General features: G+C 42.2%; 1 protein-coding gene across 5 annotated transcripts in view; it reads left to right on the forward strand.

Moving 5' to 3' along the window:
- The first annotated feature begins 7,726 nt into the window (after nucleotides 1–7,726).
- Nucleotides 7,727–19,338, forward strand: part of LOC115175995 (angiopoietin-1) — an 80,058-nt gene continuing 68,446 nt past the window's right edge. For 4 of the 5 annotated variants that reach the window (XR_003872134.1, XR_003872133.1, XR_003872135.1 and 1 more), the window contains exon 1: nucleotides 7,729–8,863. Coding sequence is in view for 1 of the 5 variants with exons in the window: in XM_029735704.1 (XP_029591564.1) it covers nucleotides 8,420–8,863 (444 nt within the window). In the remaining 4 variants the exon portion in view is untranslated. Of the gene's footprint in view, nucleotides 8,864–19,338 lie in introns of all 5 variants that reach the window. The other variant, XR_003872136.1, reaches the window with a different exon arrangement.

A 19,338-nucleotide genomic window follows, 5' to 3' on the forward strand; every position in this document is an offset into this window, starting at 1 on the left:
CAATTTGGTCCTGCCGTACATACCTACACGTACACTATGGTCACAAGACGCAAGCCGCCTTATTGTCCCTAGAATTTCTAAGCAAACAGCTGGAGGCAGGGCTTTCTCCTATAGAGCTCCATTTTTATGGAATGGTCTGCCTATCCATGTGAGAGACGCACACTCGGTCTCAACCTTTAAGTCTTTATTGAAGACTCATCTCTTTAGTAGGTCCTATGACTGAGTGTAGTCTGGCCCAGGGGTGTGAAGGTGAACAGAAAGGCACTGGAGCAATGAACCGCCCTTGCTGTCTCTGCCTGGCCGGTTCCCCCTCTTTCCATAGGGATTCTCTGTCTCTACTCCTATTACGGGGGCTGAGTCACTGGCTTACTGGTGCTCTTCCATGTCGTCCCTAGGAGGGGTGCGTCACTTGAGTGGGTTGAGTCACTGACGTGATCTTCCTGTCCAGGTTGGCGCCCCCCTCGGGTTCGTGCCGTGGGGAGATCTTCGTGGGCTATACTCGGCCTTGTCTCAGGGTAGTAAGTTGGTGGTTTAAGATATCCCTCTAGTGGTGTGGGGGCTGTGCTTTGGCAAAGTGGGTGGGGTTATATCCTGCCTGGTTGGCCCTGTCCGGGGGTATCGTCGGACTGGGCCACAGTGTCTCCCGACCCCTCCTGTCTTAGCCTCCAGTATTTATGCTGCAATAGTTTGTGTCGGAGGGCTAGGATCAGTCTGTTATATCTGGAGTATTTCTCCTGTCTTATCCTGTGTCCTGTGTGAATTTAAGTATGCTCCCTCTAACTCTCTCTCTCTCTTTCTCTCTTCTCTCGGAGGACCTGAGCCCTAGGACCATGCTTCAGGACTACCTGGCCTAATGACTCCTTGCTGTCCCCAGTCCACCTGCTGTCCCCAGTCCACCCCAGTCCATCTGCTGCTGCTCCAGTTTAACCTGTTCTGCCTGCGGCTATGGAACCCTGACGTGCTACCTTGTCCCGGACCTCCTGTTTTGGACTCTCTCTCTCTCTAGCGCACCTGCTGTCTCTAACTCTGAATGATCGGCTATGAAAAGCCAACTGACATTTACTCTTGAGGTGCTGACCTGTTGCACCCTCTACAACCACTGTTATTATTATTATTTGACCCTGCTGGTCATCTACTGTATGAACATTTGAACATCTTGGCCATGCTCTGTTATAATCTCCACCCGGCACAGCCAGAAGAGGACTGGCCACCCCTCAGAGCCTGGTTCCTCTCTAGGTTTCTTCCTAGGTTCCTGACTTTCTAGGGAGTTTTTCCTAGCCACCGTGCTTCTACACCTGCATTGCTTGCTGTTTGGGGTTTTAGGCTGGGTTTCTGTACAGCACTCTGTGACATCGGTTGATGTAAAAAGGGCTTTATAAATACATTTGATTGATTGAGGGTGACTTTCACATTTACTTGAGTCATTTTCTATTTAGGTATCTTTACTTTTACTCAAATCCAAAAATGTGATACTTTTTCCAGCACTGCTCATACTTTACATTCCTCCTGTGACATTGCCACATCTGGTCACCGCCAATGACGACGAGAGGAACTAATGCCTCAATCAAGAATTACAATAAAAGACCGCTTTGCGAAAATTGACAAGCATGGACTTTCTTACTTTCTTACCTTTCTTTAAACTTGACCTGAACTTTGCCATCTGGGGAGGATAGAAAGGGAGAACCGGCTGCTCTGACTGCGGACAGCGCCCAGTGCCGGTGTTGAGTTCGGGCTCAAGAGTGGAGGGGATAACTAGGAATGGCAGCCCGCTCGAGTTAATGGCTTGGGGGTGTCACTCTTCGAGCCGTCTCACCCTGATGACATCATCCCTCCAGACATGTGCCATGTTAGGCTGTTTAAAGAATCAGTCAATTCATCTGCTGCAGCAGGAATTAGTCCAAGGGGCTAGGAGGCAGACTAAACATGTTGGTCGGTCTGTCTGTCTGTCACTATCTCTCGTCCGGGGACATGTTATCCATGGTGCAGGCCCAACCTGTGACAAGACGCCCACTTTGTCTCTTGGCTGGTCTTTTCTTTCCGGTGTGTTGAGTGTGTATGCTTCTATTCTTAAGTCGTTTTTTAAATGCACTGCCTTGCAAGGAAATCCGTGAGAGATTGAGCAGCTTAATTCTTTGCCTCTAGGATCTTGGTAAATGAGCTTACATTGTGAGCTCATTGAAATGTAGGCCTTGTTGAAGTACCCCTATGGATTTAGTTGTAGGTGAACAGCTCTCCTCTCTCAGCCTACCACCTTGCATCCCACTGCTGGCTTGCCTCTGACGCTAAGCAGATTCGGTCCTGGTAGGTCCCTGGATGGGAGACCAGATGCTGCTGGAAGTGTTGTTGGAGGGCCAGTAAGGGACACTCTTCCCTCTGGTCTTATGATTGAATCCCAGGGCAGTAAAGGGGACATTGCCCTGCTCAGGGTGCTGTCTTTCGGATGGGATGTTAAACAGGTGTCCAGACTCTCTGTGGTAAAAAAATATCGCATGGCATTTATTGCAAGAATAGAGGTGGTAACCCCGGTGAGTTTCCCCCTTTTTTTTCACCTTTATTTAACCAGGTAGGCTAGCTGAGTACAAGTTCTCATTTACAACTGCAACCTGGCCAAGATAAAGCAAAGCAGTTCGACACTGTCACAGAAATCTTCGTCGTCAGACGATATAGCGAAATCATCGTCGGAGAACGTGGACCAATACGCAGAGGAGTTAGTGCTCATCATCTTAATTTATTAAATGAATGTGAACACGGAGAAAAAACAAGAAAACGAATAAAGACTACTGACAGTTTTACAGGCAGAATAAACGCAGTGCAAAATACAACTACCCACAACCTACCAAACAAACACACACCTACTTATAGGACTCCCAATCAGAGGCAACTAGAAACACCTGCCTCCAATTGAGAGTCCAGCACCCAAAACTACACATAGAAAAACAAACCTAGAACCTATACCAAAACGAATACACCCCACTACACCACACACAAAACCCCACAATACAAAACAAATATACCTCTGCCACGTCCTGACCAAATATAATACAAATAATACCTAAATATTGGTCAGGACGTGACAGACACAAACAATAACACAGAGTTACACATGGAATAAACAAACGTACAGTCAATAACACAATAGAAAAAATCTATATACAGTGTGTGCAAATTAGGTAAGATTAGGGAGGTAAGGCAATAAATAGGCCATAGTGGCGAAGTAATTACAACTGAGCAATTAAACACTGGAGTGTTAGATGTGCAGAAGATGAACGTGCAAGTAATTCATTTTATTGCCATTTACTTTACTATGTAAAGCACTCAGAGTACCTCAGTCGGTAGAAAGGCACTATATAAATCCAATATTATTATTATTATATACTCAAACACATAGCGACTCCCACACACACACACACACACACACACACACACACACACACACACACACACACACACACACACACACACACACAGCTTCATTCCCTAATTCTCACCTCTCAACCGTCAAGTTTGAAAAGTAAAGTCATCACGATGAGGCGTGTTAACACAGCCATTGTGTGTATGCTTTACGGTCCCCTGAGACCACGGTGGGACTCAACTGTGGGTCATTCAGTAGGAGCTCAGAATATGACAGGTCTGCCCTGGACTCCAAACTCCAAACTGGAGAATAATACACTGCTATGACCCGCATTAACACTTGCAATGAATGGCATGGATGCTGGCGCAGGTTCAGCATTGCCATGACAAACCTGGGGATTAGGGGATAATGCCTCTTCAATGTCCTCATAGTGTCAGCACCACAGTGGAGCTCTGAAAGGATTGCGCAACCATGTAATTAATTCAAATTTTCCTTGTTATATACGAAGGGTGTTAAGCTATTGAAGAGGGTCTGAATAAGTTGCTTAAGTCTGTATTGGGCGATAACTCTGAGTTAAATTAAACTCACTTTGTGCATTTTGTAACGGTTATCTTTCTATCATAATATGCCAAGAAAACAATGTGCTATTTATCTATGTAAGAGGCTAATGTGATTTACAGTTGTCATCTGGTCATATGGAGACAACGTAATAATTTTATGGCAATTGAGACTTGTCTTCTACGTATAACCATACTTTTTTATGCAATTTGTACATTTTTCAATCTTGATATTTATAGACAATTCAGTAGTCTCAATGTAGTAATTGTCTTGCATGTATAGTTGTCTTGTGTATGTACACATGCAGTGAAGAAATCAACTGACAACCAATAAATGTTGCTAATTTATTTTTCAAAAGCACAACAGGAGCCAGATTCCAATTTAGAAAAGCTGTATAGCAGCCTTGAAAAACTGACATAATCCAAGCTGTGCTTCATTGTCACAAGTTAGCCGATTATCACATTTTGTCAAAGAAAGTGTTATGTCGAAAGACCCACTTGGGACCGCATCAGTTAACAAAAATGACTGTCGTCCTGTAGCTTTGAAACTGCGTTTGTTTTCTCAATGTTCAATGTTTACATTTCTATGAGAATTCAGATGTGAGATTACACAACTCATTTAAGATGGTGTAAGTACGAACAGCTTGTGTGTTTCCTCCTGTACAACTGCTGCTTGTTGTGAAAAGACACAGACTATGCCAATATGAGCTTAAAGGAGGTTGTTGCTGATATGACAATGTATTTCTGCTTCGTAATTTGATAGTACAAATGTATTGGCATGTAGGCTCACGACTACGTGGCCGCGCACGACTCCAACATCATCAAATTTGCTGACGACACGATGTTGGTTGGCCTGATCACCGACGACGGGACTGCCTATAGGGAGAAGGTCAGTGACCTGGCAATGTGGTGCAGGAAACAGAGGGCGGGGCACACCCCCATCCACATCGAAGGGGTTGCAGTGGAGCGGGTCGAGAGCTTCAAGTTGCTCAGTGTCCACATCACTAAGGAATTATCACGGTTCACACACACCAACACAGTTGTGGAGAAGGCACGACAATGCCTCTTCCCCCTCAGGAGGCTGAAGAGATTCGGCATAGGCCCTCAGATCCTCAAAAGTTCTACACCGCTTGGTATGGCAACTGTTTGGCATCCGACCACAAGACGCTAGAGAGGGTAGTGCATACAGCCCAGTACATCACTGGGGCAGAGATCCCTGCCATCCAGGACCTCTACACCAGGCGGTGTCAGAGGAAGGCCCTACAAATTGTCAAAGACTCCAGCCACCCAAGTCATAAACTGTTCTCCCTGCTACCACATGACAAGCAGTACCGGTACACCACGTCTGGAACAAACAGGACCCTGAACAGACCCCAAGCCATAAGACTGCTAAATAGTTAAATAGTTAAAAAATAGCTACCCGGATTATCTGCATCGACCCTTTTTGCACTAACTCTTTCCTGTATGTACAGTATATAGATATTTTTTTTGATATTTTCCGCTAACCCTACCACCCCTCCCCTAATTGGAGTAAACTAATGGACAACAACACTTAGGCTTCTACTTCCATACATGCTATATACATTTTACGGACACAGTATATTTTACAATAGTTATCTTTTGTTTCTTTTAAAACCCATCCTTCAGCTACCCTCAACCCCTCCCATTTATCCCTGAAGACCATCCAGTTTTGATTTCTATTTACCATATATTTTGCAACTGTGCCGTGATGTTTCACAAAAGTTCTGAACCTTTCTATTCTTATAGTTTCTACAGATTGTACATTTAAGATAAACATTTTTGGTAAGAGTATTGTTGCATTATTGATCAATTGACTATGACTTTTTAAATCATCCAGCAGTGCTATTTGCAGGGTTAGCTCCAGGCAAATGTTGCAATTCTTCAGCCTTTCCTGGACTTGCGAACAAAAACAAGCTACATATGGACAGTACCAAAACAAATGATCTAATGATTCTGTATCTTCACAGTGAAATCTGCAGAGTTGGGGAGGTTGTATCCCCCATATATATATATAACATTCTATTGGTTGCAAGAATGTTGTATAATCATTTAAATTGAAAAACTCAAAGTTTTGTATCCGGTGTCGTTTTGTGTATCAGTTCATAAACCATGTGCCATGGAATCGGTACATTGAAAAACTCTTCCCAACTATTTTGCAATCTATATGGTACAGCTTTTAAAAAAAAATCCTTAAATGAAACAGGTATACTTTTTAATTTGTCACAATTGTTTTAACCACTTTTGGTCTTTAATGCAGGGCCGACAGACAAGTTCCTTACTGTTTCCCTCTTCCAATTTCCTCTTCCATTTTTGAGTAGAGCAGACATTTCCATATATTTTTTATTTTTATCAATTAGTATATTTGAGTTTAACCATAATATTTGTTGTAATATTTGTTCAGTCTTTTCTGTTGGATTCAACTGAAATTGCAACCAACTTTATATGGCTTGTTTTAAAAATAGCGATATTTTGGAGATTATTTCATTTTCAAATAACAGAAAGTAAGAGGTTGTAATATGAATATAGGAAAAAAGGCCAAGTTATGGTACTCATTGTGTATTTATTCCTTGGGTTAATATTTGTTTTATTATTTATATTTTTCTCTCTCTGTGTTGTTGGGAAGGCCCCATAAGTAAGCCTTTCACTATTAGTCTACACCTACTGTTTACGAAGCATGTGAGTAGATTTGATTAGATTAGATTTTAGATGTATGCCTACGTATGTATCAGGGATGGGCTCAATTTAAATTGACGTGAGTCAATTCAGGAACTTAAAATCCCCAAATATTTTTTTGTTCCCAAATAAATAGCTTCTCCTTTTCAATTTATTGAGAAGTTATTGAAAATAGATGACCTTTTTTCTATCATTGAATTGGAATTTCAGTTTACTTCCTGAACTGACTGCCTTCAACCCTGGTATGTATACAGCAGACTGTATGATAGTATATCTTATTTGACAGCATGGCATTTAAGCTAATGTTCATGGCAGTGCAAGTAGTTTTGATTTAATACATTCAATGACTCTCTGCTTCGTTTGGACTTTGTAACAGACGCCAGCAAAGTACGTCAACAGTACCCAGATTTCCCAGAAATGTTTGCACATGCTTTGTGTCTTGGGTAGCCTTGGTTATTCTGGGGATTTGTTATCTTGGGTCTCCTCAATGCATTAATTCACACACCCTTCCTCCCACACTGTGTCCCTACTATGACAGAACACACACACATCACACACACATCGGGGTGGTTTGGACCACAGTGAAGTGATGAGGACCTGGTCATTTGTATCTGTTGATAGCCTGCCCTGAATCCTAGGGATGTCAGGGCACTGTCCATAATAGGGACTTGACTTTTGACCCTGGGCCTTTCACCACAGTATTCCCTTGGCTACCCTTGTTGGCTGCCGATGAAGACATTCCTCCTCTATCTACTCACTCTTGGATTTCGGTTTTGTTTTCCTGAAAACCCAGAGCGCTCTACCAGATTGGAATTTTGACAGCTTTCGCAGAGTTTTGCACCATGTTGTGGCTATTTTTGGTGGGAGGAGAAAAGAACATTAGATATGATATATCCTTTCATTCAATATGATAAAGTATGTAAACATTGAATTCTATTACCACTTAAATGTGATAAAACTACATTTACTAAAAACCAGGGAACGCCTGTGTTATATAGTTGAGGGATGGACAGTGAGAATCCTGTGCTGTCTGTTGTTTACTGTAGTGCAGGGGAGATGGGAACAGACTTGGTGTTTACAGGGGCAGGGCTACCACACAAGCCGCAGGTCACAGAGCTTGTAAACCGATCCTCGCAGTCTGAGCACATCCTCTGTACTGGGGTCCCTTTCTGCCTTACACACACACACACACACAGAGAGAGAGAGAGACTCGTCCATACACACACATTCCTCTGCAGTCTCTGTGAGGGGCAGGCTCAGAGTGTGCTGGAAGCCTGGTGCTGTTCTTTAGTGAGCCTCCCTCCAGTCGTTTAGTCACAGAGGGAAACCAGAGCAGAGACGGAGGAGGAAGAGCAGAGCAGAGACACAAGAGGAGGTCTGACGACACTATCTGTACGCACTGACACTCATATTCAATACATGTAGACATACATGCACATGCTGCGTTGATATAGTGTAAACAAGGATCATCTATATAAACATACAGGTTGTCGTGGTGCAACCCGTGTATGTGGTGAGCCCTGGACGACTGACTTCTGGCTGACTTGTGACCGGACTTATAGCACTCCAGAAGCCCATTACACGCGTGTGTGTGTAAGTGTGTGTAAGCACACCGGCGATGCCCTCCAGACCTTCTCACAGTAGGAGGTCCAGCACGGGGATGGACGACACATGTTCTACATCAACTGGGATCCTTATAGCGCTCTGATTCTACTCCAGCCAAAGGGAATACTGGCCCAAGACTGACCGCTAAACGGAAGAAAATCCAGAATCCAACGATACAAGGACTTTACTTTCAACCTTTCCCCAGGCTGATATGATGTTGTGGAACAAGTTTTCCGGCCACTTGCTTTCCTTGGCAGCCCTGCTGGTGGCAGTAAGCTGTGGTGGGGGGGAGCAGAGAAAAGGGGCAGATGGCAGCGCCAGCAGCACAGGACAGGGTAGCACAGGTGGCATCACGGGTAGCAGCAGTAGTAGTAGTAGTAGTAGTAGTACTAGTAGTGAAAGTAGTAGTGGTAGTAGTAGCAGCAGTAATCGGAGGTACCACAGAGTCCAGCATGGACAGTGCACCTACACCTTTATCCTACCTGAGGGCGATGGCAGCGGAGGGAATTCGTGCCGACAAGGGAAAGCAGCGACGCAGTTTAACAGCGCCAATGCGCTGCAGAGAGACGCTCCACCACTGGAACAGGACTTCGCTTCCCAGAAGATCCAACACCTGGAGCACGTCATGGAAAACTACACTCAGTGGCTGCAGAAGGTAAGTGAGAAGTGGTCACAACTTTAGATGAACACAGGTGTTCTTTTATGTTTACTTTCAGATTTTTCTGGTGTTTTGTGACACCTTTAAAGTTATGTGTGTTTGAGAATGATCTTCTCCGGCTTTCAATTTGAGTTTTCTTGTGGTTGTCTTAATTAATGTCCTTACTGTATTGTCAGGGATACATTCGTGCTCATATTGGCTGGAGCTGTGTTCTACGAATCGTTTAGGGATGGTTTAAGATCTCGGAGAGGATCTTGTATTGATGAATGATCATTATGACAAATGTAAAACGTTGTGAGCAAATCTCATACAGAAGCCTACGATACTGAATGAGGGTCCTATTAATCTGGTGAAAAGCCTTTGTGCGACTGTCACATACCGACAAATAGCCAACATCCATATATAATTTAAATCTACAAAGCTGTTTCATGGCGTAACTGTCTATGTTAACCATTGATCTATTTGTGTAAGATCAGTACTCAATACTTCTCCGAAAATCTCCGTGCTCCCTGAGCAAATTCCAAAGACGTCCAGTTACGTTCCGCGCTGCGTCCGTCAGAAAGTGGTGGTAGTATTATGTTAGTCACCCAGAGTTATCCAGTGTGCTGTCTCTTTAATGACAGGAAACCAATAAAGACCCCTGTGAGAGTGCGAGGGAAGAATGCTCCCTCTATGTACTGCTACCCAGGACTTCTCATTAGTCCAGACTGTAGCATTAGAATACAAAGAAAACAACTTAATGGCATAATCGGATATTTTCAAAGTACATTATATTGATTGATGTACAGAATTTACTAATAGGAAAGACATTAAACTATATATTTTTTATTTTATAAAAGGGGATATTTACTTGTTATTGGGAATGCATCTTCAATTTTCCCTGCTATATCTTTTGCCGTGTATCCATTTTTATTTCAAAGCTCTGTATGCTTTTGAAGGGTAACCTTCAAATTGGATTCTCAACAGGCAAGGGCAGTTTCAAGATTTAAATAGAGGTTAAAGCAAATATGATGTTACAACTGGGTATGGTACAGTATCACGGGAAACATAAATAATGATTTTGCAATGCAGTGCTCAGTGAATACAACTGGGAAAGCAATCAACAAACAAATATACTTCTCATTAGGCTTGCCAAGAATTGTAGACAAGGAAAATAAGCTGCACTCAAATTGAGTGTTGCTAATTTACCGTCTATTAGGGGTTTAAGAGACAGATGCCTGTGGTGCATATGAGTATGTCCAACCTGGTCTCAGAGCATTTTGTATTATTCTGAACGTAAATCTGTGAATTTCATTTAGTATGATATGTTATGTTTGGTATAGTTAACTAAGACAAATGGTTACTTAAGGCAAAAATGAAAGGAGGGTGGTTGGTAGGGGTGGATGGGTTGGTGTACAATACAAATGTCCAGCAACCCAAAGGTTGCGAGTTTGAATCTCATTAGACAACTTTAGTATTTTAGATAATTCGCAACTTTTCAACTACTTACAATTTTTTTTAGCTACTTTGCAACTACTTAGCATGTTAGCTAACCCTTCACCTTAACTTAACCCTAACCTTAACCGTAACCCTACCCTAGCTAACGCTACCTAGAATGTGTAACATATCATACGATTAGCAAATTCCAACATATTGTACATTTTGCAAATTCGCAAGATATTGTACATTTAGCAAATAAGTAGCATACAGTATCAGTCAATAGTTTGGACACACCTACTCATTCAAGGGTTTTTCGTTATTTTTACTATTTTCTACATTGCAGAATAATAGTGAAGACATCAAAACTATGAAATAACACATATGGAATCATGTAGTAAACACAAAAGTGTTAAACAAATCAATAAATATTTTATATTTGAGAGTCTTCAAAGTAGCCACCCTTTGCCTTGATGACAACTTTGCACACTCTTGGCATTCTCTCAACTAGCTTCATGAGGTAGTCACCTGGAATGCATTTAAATTAACAGGTGTGCCTTGTTATGAGTTAATTTGTGGAAATTCTTTCCTTCTTAATGCGTTTGAGCCAGTCATTTGTGTTATGACAAGGTAGAGGTGAATTACAGAAGATAGTCCTATCTGGTAAAAGACCAAGTCCATATTATGGCAAGAACAGCTCAAATAAGCAAAGACAAACGACAGTCCATCATTACTTTAAGACATGAAGGTCAGTCAATATGGAACATTTCAAGGACTTTGAAAGTTTCTTGAAGTACAGTCGCAAAAACCATCAAGCGCTATGATGAAATTGGCTCTCATGAGGACCGCCACAGGAAAGGAAGACCCAGAGTTAACTCTACTGCAGAGGATAAGTTCATTAGAGTTACCAGCCTCAGAAATTGCAGCCCAAATAAATGCTTCACAGAGTTCAAGTAACAGACACAACTCAACATCAACTGTTCAGAGTAGACTGTGTGAATCAGGCCTTCATGGTCGAATTGCTGCAAAGAAACCACTACTAAAGGACACTAATAAGAAGAAAAGACTTGCTTGGACCAAGAAACATGAGCAATGGCCATTAGACCAGTGGAAATCTGTCCATTGAGATGGTTTGGGATGAGTTGGACCGCAGAGTGAAGGAAAAGCAGCCAACAAGTGCTCAGCATATGTGGGAAGTCCTTCAATACTGTTGAATATAATTCCAGGTGAAGCTGGTTGAGAAAATGCCAAGTCTGCAAAGCTGTCATCAAGGCAAAGGGTGGCTACTTTGAAGAATCTAAAATATATTTTGATTAGTTTAACACTTCTTTTGGTTACTACATGATCCCATATGTGTTATTTCATAGTTTTGATGTCTTCACTATTATTCTGTAGAAAATAGCCAAAATAAAGAAAAACACTTGAATGAGTAGGTATGTCCAAATTTTTGACTGGTACTGTATAATAAAAATTGTAAATTGTAACATATCATGCAAAATGGTGGATGGACATCCACAAATGAATACATACCATACGAAACTTACCTACAGAATAATACATACAGAATAATATGAAATGCTCTGAGACCAGGTTGCGCCATCACGTCCTTTTCCTCCAACAAATGAAGACCTGTTATGTATTAGATATTGCAAATAATGAATGAGTCTTTTCATGGTGAGGTGTCATGTTCTTTAGCCTATGAATAATGATTTGTTTGTAAAGTCAGTTAGGTGTTTAAGATCACAAATACGGTTTCACTGTGACGTTAATGAATTGTGAGGTCATCACTGATACCACTTGGCAACTGAATTGCTTTTCTTAGCTTTGAGACTTGAACCCTGTCTCTGAAAAGACAGATTGTCTCTCTGAAATGAATCCATGAATCAAATAAACAAACTCTAAATTCGGAAAAGCAGCTCTGCTGTACTTTTCACAATATTGTGACTCTCCAATGAGATTAGTAAGGCCAATCTATAATGAATTGCTTAAACACGTAATATGTTTATTTTTGTCTGTAAAATGTTGGCACAAAGTGAACAAATAATTTCACATAACACACAGTGGATTGGAGATTACTCTGGAATTGTGGGATTAATTTAAGAGAACGTCATCAATACCCGTTAGCATGCTGTGGCCTCTGCTTATTAGTAAATAGTGTACCCTCTTAAAAGCTATTTGGGAAAGCTTCTCAACAGTTTTACTGCTTTTCATCTAGCTCTGAAACGTTATCTTTTCACTCCTCAGGTTGTGAGAAATAGTCGTTCTTTATAAATTACTCAGCCTTACATTCCAATGAACTGTTGATTGAGTTTGTAGTTAGGAAAGTAGTAGATATGTTATTCCTTCTTACTGTATGCTGTATTTTTTTATGTTTTATTTTTGAACCTTTATTTAACTAGGCAAGTCAGTTAAGAACAAATTATTATTTACAATTTCACTCTAGCAAAGCACAAAGATACAGGTATGTACATATCAATACCCAAAGACATTTTTGGCTTTTGCTCAGAAACAGCACATATCACTATTCATCACTGGGTTTATCTCATATCTGGGAAGAGGAATTTAAATGGTTAAAAACTGCTTTAAAACTTGAAATAGGCTGTGGGTTGTAAATGATTGGTGACCTACAGTATATAAATGAAGAAAAACTACTGGCATGCAAAATATTGTTCAGTGGAGAAAAATCACATCACATACTTAGTACCACGTCTATACATTGTAAAAAAGTATGTTGACTCAAAATACAATTGTAAGGCAACCAGCTGTAATAGGATTGTGAGTTTGCTCAACATTTGGGCATATAACTGAACGAACATACAGTGCCGTCGGAAAGTATTCAGACCCCTTGACCTTTTCCACATTTTGTTACATGACAGCCTTATTTTAAAATCGATTACAGAGTTTTTTCCCCTCTTCAATCTACACACAATACCCCGTAATGACAAAGCAAAAACAGGTTTTCAGAAATGTACTAAAAATAAATTAAATAAATATTACATTTATATAAATATTCAGACCCTTTACTCAGTACTTTGTAAAAGCACCATTGGGTGTGATGCTACAAGCTGGCACACCTGTATTTGGGGAGTTTCTCCCATTCTTCTCCGCAGATCCTCTCAAGCTCTGTCAGGTTGGATGGGGAGCGTCACTGCACAGCTATTTTCAGGTCTCTCCAGAGATGTTTGATCGGGTTCAAGTCCGGGCTCTGGCTGGGCCACTCAAGGACATTCAGAGACTTATCCCGAAGCCACTCCAGCGTTGTCTTGTCTGTGTGCTTAGGGTCGTTGTCCTGTTGAAAGGTGAACCTTTGCCCCAGTCTGAGGTCCTGAGCACTCTAGAGCAGGTTTTCATCAATGATCTCTCTGAACTTTGCTCCGTTCATCTTTCCCTCGATCCTGACTAGTCTCCCAATCCCTGCCGCTGAAAAACATCCCCACAACATTATGCTGCCAGAGCCATGCTTCACCGTAGGGAAGGTGCCAGGTTTCCTCCAGACGTGTCGCTAGGCATTCAGGCCCAAGAGTTCAATCTTGGATTCATCAGACCAGAATATCTTGTTTCTCATGGTCTGAGAGTCCTTTCGGTGCCTTTTGAAAAACTCCAAATGGGCTGTCATGTGCCTTTTACTGAGGAGTGGCTTCCATCTGGCCACTCTACCATAAAGGCCTGATTGGTGGAGTGCTGCAGAGATGGTTGTCCTTCTGGTAGGTTCTCTCATCTCCACAGAGAGCACTGTTAGAGTGACCATCCCTAACCAAAGCCCTTCACTCCCGACTTCTCAGTTTGGCCGGCAGCCAGCTCTATGAAGAGTCTTGGTGGTTCCAAACTTCTTCCATTTAAGAATGATGGAGGCCACTGTATTCTTGGGGACCTTCAATGCTGCAGAAAATGTTTGGTACCCTTCCCCAGATATGTGCCTTGACACAATCCTGTCTCAGAGCTCTACAGACAATTCCTTTGACCTCATGGCTTGGTTTTTGCTCTGACATACACTGTCAAATGTGGGACCTTATATAGACAGCTGTGTGCCTTTCCAAATCATGTCCAATCAATTGAATTTACCACAGGTGGACTCCAATCAAGTTGTAGAAACATCTCAAGGATGATCAATAGAAACAGGATGCACCTGAGCTCAATTTCGATTCTTAAAGCATATGGTCTGAACACACACTGTATGTAAATAAGGTATATCTGCTTTTTATTTTTAATACTTTTTCAAAAATGTCTAAAAACCTGTTTTCACTTTGTTATTATTTGATATTGTATGTAGATTGCTAAGGCTTTTTATTGATTTAATCAATTTTAGAAGAAGACTGTAACGTAACAAAATGTGGAAAAAGTCAAGGGGTCTGAATACTTTCCAAAGGCACTGTACATTCTCATGTTGAATTGAATGTTCACTCAATTTGAGCAGAGCTTGTTGAGTAAACACACTCTAATACATTTGCTCAAATTCTTGTCCTTTTGAAGTCCGCTCAACTCACAGAATAATGCTGATTAAGCAATTGGTTAAATTGGCTTTTTTTTTTTTTACAGTGTAGGCCTACTGTCAGGCCATCCTGTGCAGAAAAGAGTCTGAGTTTAAATCAGACTAAAATTGAATCTCACTGGTTTTTATCTTTGTTCAGTGGACTTCAACACACTATACAGCATACTATAGAAACAGTACTAAATTCTACACTAATGAGACCGTTGGCAGAACTTTTCCACAAATGTAAAAATGTGAGTGTGCGAAAGCATCTGCCATCACCACTAATACCATCGTGTTTCTTCCCTGACACATTTGCGTTCTCTGCAGACCTCTGACATTTTTCATCTGAAGCGGGAAAAATGAAGCGGGAAAAAAAGAAGGAAAAAAACCATGCATCCAGCATGTCTTTAATGCTCTGAAAGAACAACATTCAATAATCTTGTCAACAATAAATCTGATTGATAAGAGAAGTTACAGTAACCAGTTGACACCAACATAAGAAGAATTAGAAGAGACGTTTTACGAGGCAGCCCTAAAGCACACAGTGATAATTCCGCCTAATTATGGACGTGCAGGAACATCAGGATGCAGTTAACATTTTTCATTGGACAGAAGATTAAGTGTCCCAGCCAGTCTATCTATCTTAATCACGTAAGCCTTGACTGCTTGTCGAGAGGAGAGCTGGCCCTAATGCTACACCAGCCACCATGGTGAAAGAATCAACAAAGGATACCACACACACTCCCATGCATGTGCGCTTATGTTGGGGGTAGATGCAGCAAGCAGCTGTTTGGGAAGCATTAGGCTGTCCCAATCATTCCCTCTGTGGAATTATGCTTGGCCCAGGGAAGAGCAGGCACTGATAACATTCCTGCCCAGTCAAAGGTGGCTTCTGTTTGTCCAAATATTACTTCTTCAGCAGACCTGTAAAGAAGGGGGAATTGGATCAGATTGTCTGTGATCTTTGGGTATTTGTTGCTGGAAACTAGCCACTTAATGCATCCCCACTCCAGGCCATTGCTGCAGGGCTTGGGGAAGTGTGCATCGTCAGTTGTAGAGGAAATATCATTAAGGTTGCCTTTAAAAAAACAAAAACATTAAATCATAGTTAAAATTACTTGGGGTGAGATGTTTTGTATCACTCACCTGATCACTTCCAGACGCATTCAACATTTGAAAGATATAAATCACCTACAGGAGAGATACACTCAAGATCCCCTTTCTACTTCCTCAATATTTAAAGGACAACTCAAGTCATTGGAACTTGGACGAAGGTCCATTTTGAGGAGCCAAAAAAAACCTTCTGCTTCTAGGGAGTGAAAGTGATAGATCTTCACACTTTGACTTTAGTGCAGACAGTAGAAAGGGTTTCAAACCAATGTTTCTTCAGTGGGAGGCATTGCCAGAATAAGCTGTTGAACTAAAAAGAGAGACAAAATCAGTGTCCACAGTGCTATCCCTGTGAAATTCCCATTGCTGTGCCTTTAAACTGAACATGGCCATGCTGGTTAGTGTAAATACAGGGGTTAATGGATGTACAACATGGTTAATACAGCAAAAGGCTGAATATTTCTATTCGTATTGCTATTAGAAGGCCACACAGCTTGCCTAAAGAGCCAAGGAAAGACCAAGCTATTTTAGGGGTGACTTCCTCTGTATCAAAGTACATTTTTGCTGATAATGCGGGCCAAAACTAACAATCGGATGATGCATAGATTTAGTGGACATGCAACAGACTGAGAAGCGCTTCCTTCCTGTCCAGCACAAAGCTTGTAAGACCACAAAAATAGCAAAACGCGTTGTTCTATTCTGCTACTGCTTCCATAAATTCATCTTTGCCTCCCTTACACTAGCAGAGAAGGTGAAAAGAGAACAGAGATTTCTTCTCAACATGTCAAGGGAATAAGGAAGTCCATTACGGCAATGCCACAGTATTTCCACATGGATGTGAACACTGAGGCCAACATGGTTAATGTTCTTGATTTTCAGGAAAGGGGCATTTAGTATGTTTGTCACAGTCAATATGGCAGCTCACTTAGTTTCAAACTCTTTTTCCAGGAATCATATTTCATTGTGGTCATCAGCCTCGAAACTGTTAGAACTTTTGATATTGGGCAGAAAAGTCCTTAACTTTATACTACAGTTATGCAACCAAAATTAATGGTGGAGTTAATTTCTCTGTAATGTTACCCACGGTCTGGAGAGGCTCTCTGAGAGGCATCATGGGTACATGTGGTTAAACTTCCTGCATTCGTTTTAATGAATCACTCTCTGGTGGGTACTTTGTGCAGGATTTATCTAGCTTTAATTGCTATATTATTTTTGTATTTGGTAAGGTGTGTCAGGCTTTTGTTATATAACCTTCAAAGACATGTCACTTAGTGCTCTGCACTCACTAGTTTATGTGTTGAATGAATTGAGAATATACTGCATTATGTTTGGGTTTGAATATATTCCTTTCTTAATAATTTCTTAATAATGAGATAAGTAATAAATAATAATATTAATTAATATTAATAATGAGAATATACTGCATTATGTTTGGGTTTGAGTATATTCCTTTCTTAATAATTTCTTAATAATGAGATAAGTAATAAATAATAATATTAATTAATATTAATAATGAGAATATACTGCATTATGTTTGGGTTTGAGTATATTCCTTTCTTAATAATGGAATATTTTTTTCTTCCTGGGATAACCACAGGTATTATAAATAAAGGGCTAGGCGTCCCGTCAGCGGGACACCTGTCGACAATTTCCAGAGAAATTGAAGGGCCGCAATTCAAATAAATAATTATAAAAATGATGGATATTAACATCTAGGTACATACAAGTGTCTTATATCGGTTAAAAGCTTAAATTATTGTTAATCTAACTACATTGTCCGATTTACAATAGGCTTTACAGTGAAAGCATGTCATGTGATTGTTTGAGGACGGCGCCCACGGGCAGATAGGACACTTGGAGGATGAGTCAGGCGCAGGAGACTGAGGTCCGTTTGAACAAACGTAATTTAATACTGCCAAGGGGCAAAATCCACATATAAGGCAGGGTGCACAAAAGTCAAATGACGAGACGGAAGCACCACTCTAAAAGACATCTTAGGAAAAAAAGCACATGGGCGAAGCTTCGGCGGCGCGCCCGAGCGCTGCGACAGCACCGCTCCTACTCCAGCCTCGGACGCGTCCACCTCCACTATGAATGGCAAAGTGGGGTCCGGATGCGCGTCAGTAAACAGAGCCTTCAGACGACTAAAGGCCCTGTCCGCCTCGGCCGTCCACCGCAGCCGCACCGGCCCCCCTTCATCAGTGAGGTAATGGGAGCTGCCACCTGACCAAAGCCCCGGATAAACCTCTGGTAGTAATTAGCAAACCCCAAGAACCGCTGCACCTCCTTCACCGTTCTTGGAGTCGGCCAATTACGCACGGCTGTAACGCGATCACATTCCATCACCACCCTGTTGGTGGGAATACGATATCCCAGAAAAGAGACGGATCGTTTGGAAAACTCACATTTCTCAGCCTTGACGTACAGGTCATGCTCCAGCAGCCGCCCAAGCACTTTGCGCACCAGAGACACATGCTCGGCGCGTGTGGCGGAGTAGATCAGAATGTCATCAATGTAGACCACCACACCCTGACCGAGCAGGTCTCTGAGAACCTCATCTACAATGGGTTGGAAAATGGCGGGAGCATTCTTTAACCCGTACGGCATGACGAGGTACTCATAATGGCCAGATGTGGTACTAAATGCGGTTTTCCACTCATCTCCATCTCGGATACGCACCAGGTTATACGTGCTCCTGAGATTTAGTTTAGTGAAGAAGCGCGCCCCGTGAAAAGACTCCATTGCCGTAGCGATGAGAGGTAGCGGGTAACTGAAACCCACCGTGATGGAATTTAGACCTCTATAATCAATGCACGGGCGCAAACCTCCCTCCTTCTTCTTCACAAAAAAGAAGCTCGAGGAGACGGGTGACTTGGACGGCCAAATATATCCCTGTCTCAAGGATTCAGCGACATATGTCTCCATAGCCGCTGTCTCCTCCTGAGACAGAGGATACACGTGACTCCTAGGAAAGGCTGCGCCAGCCTGGAGGTTTATCACACAATCCCCTCGTCGATGAGGGGGTAATTGAGTCGCCTTCGTTTTACTGATAGTCAAATCGGCATATTCAGAGGGAATGTGCACGGTGGAGACTGGATCTGGACAGGCCGATATGTTCCTCATGACCCCCCCGCGTCACCATGACCAGTGGCACTGTTACCTCCCTCACTTGGCCAGACCCTAGTGGTCGACTATCTAGAGCGTGCACGGGGAAGGGTTGGTCCAGTTTAACCAGGGGAATCCCTAACATATCAGCGACCCTACGGTCCATAAAGCTCCCAGCTGCTCCTGAATCGACTAGTGCCTTATACTGGGAGTGAGGGGAAAACTCAGGAAAACAAACAGAGGCGTACATGTGGTCGACAGGGGGCTCTGGGTGTGGCTGGTGCTGACTCACCTGGGGGGGTCGATGTGGTGCTCTGCCTGCCATCTGAATTCCCGGGAGGACCTCTCCAGCACCGGTCCACAGTGTGTC

The sequence above is a fragment of the Salmo trutta genome, chromosome 36, assembly GCF_901001165.1.
Source record: "Salmo trutta chromosome 36, fSalTru1.1, whole genome shotgun sequence".
Lineage (NCBI taxonomy): Eukaryota > Metazoa > Chordata > Actinopteri > Salmoniformes > Salmonidae > Salmo > Salmo trutta.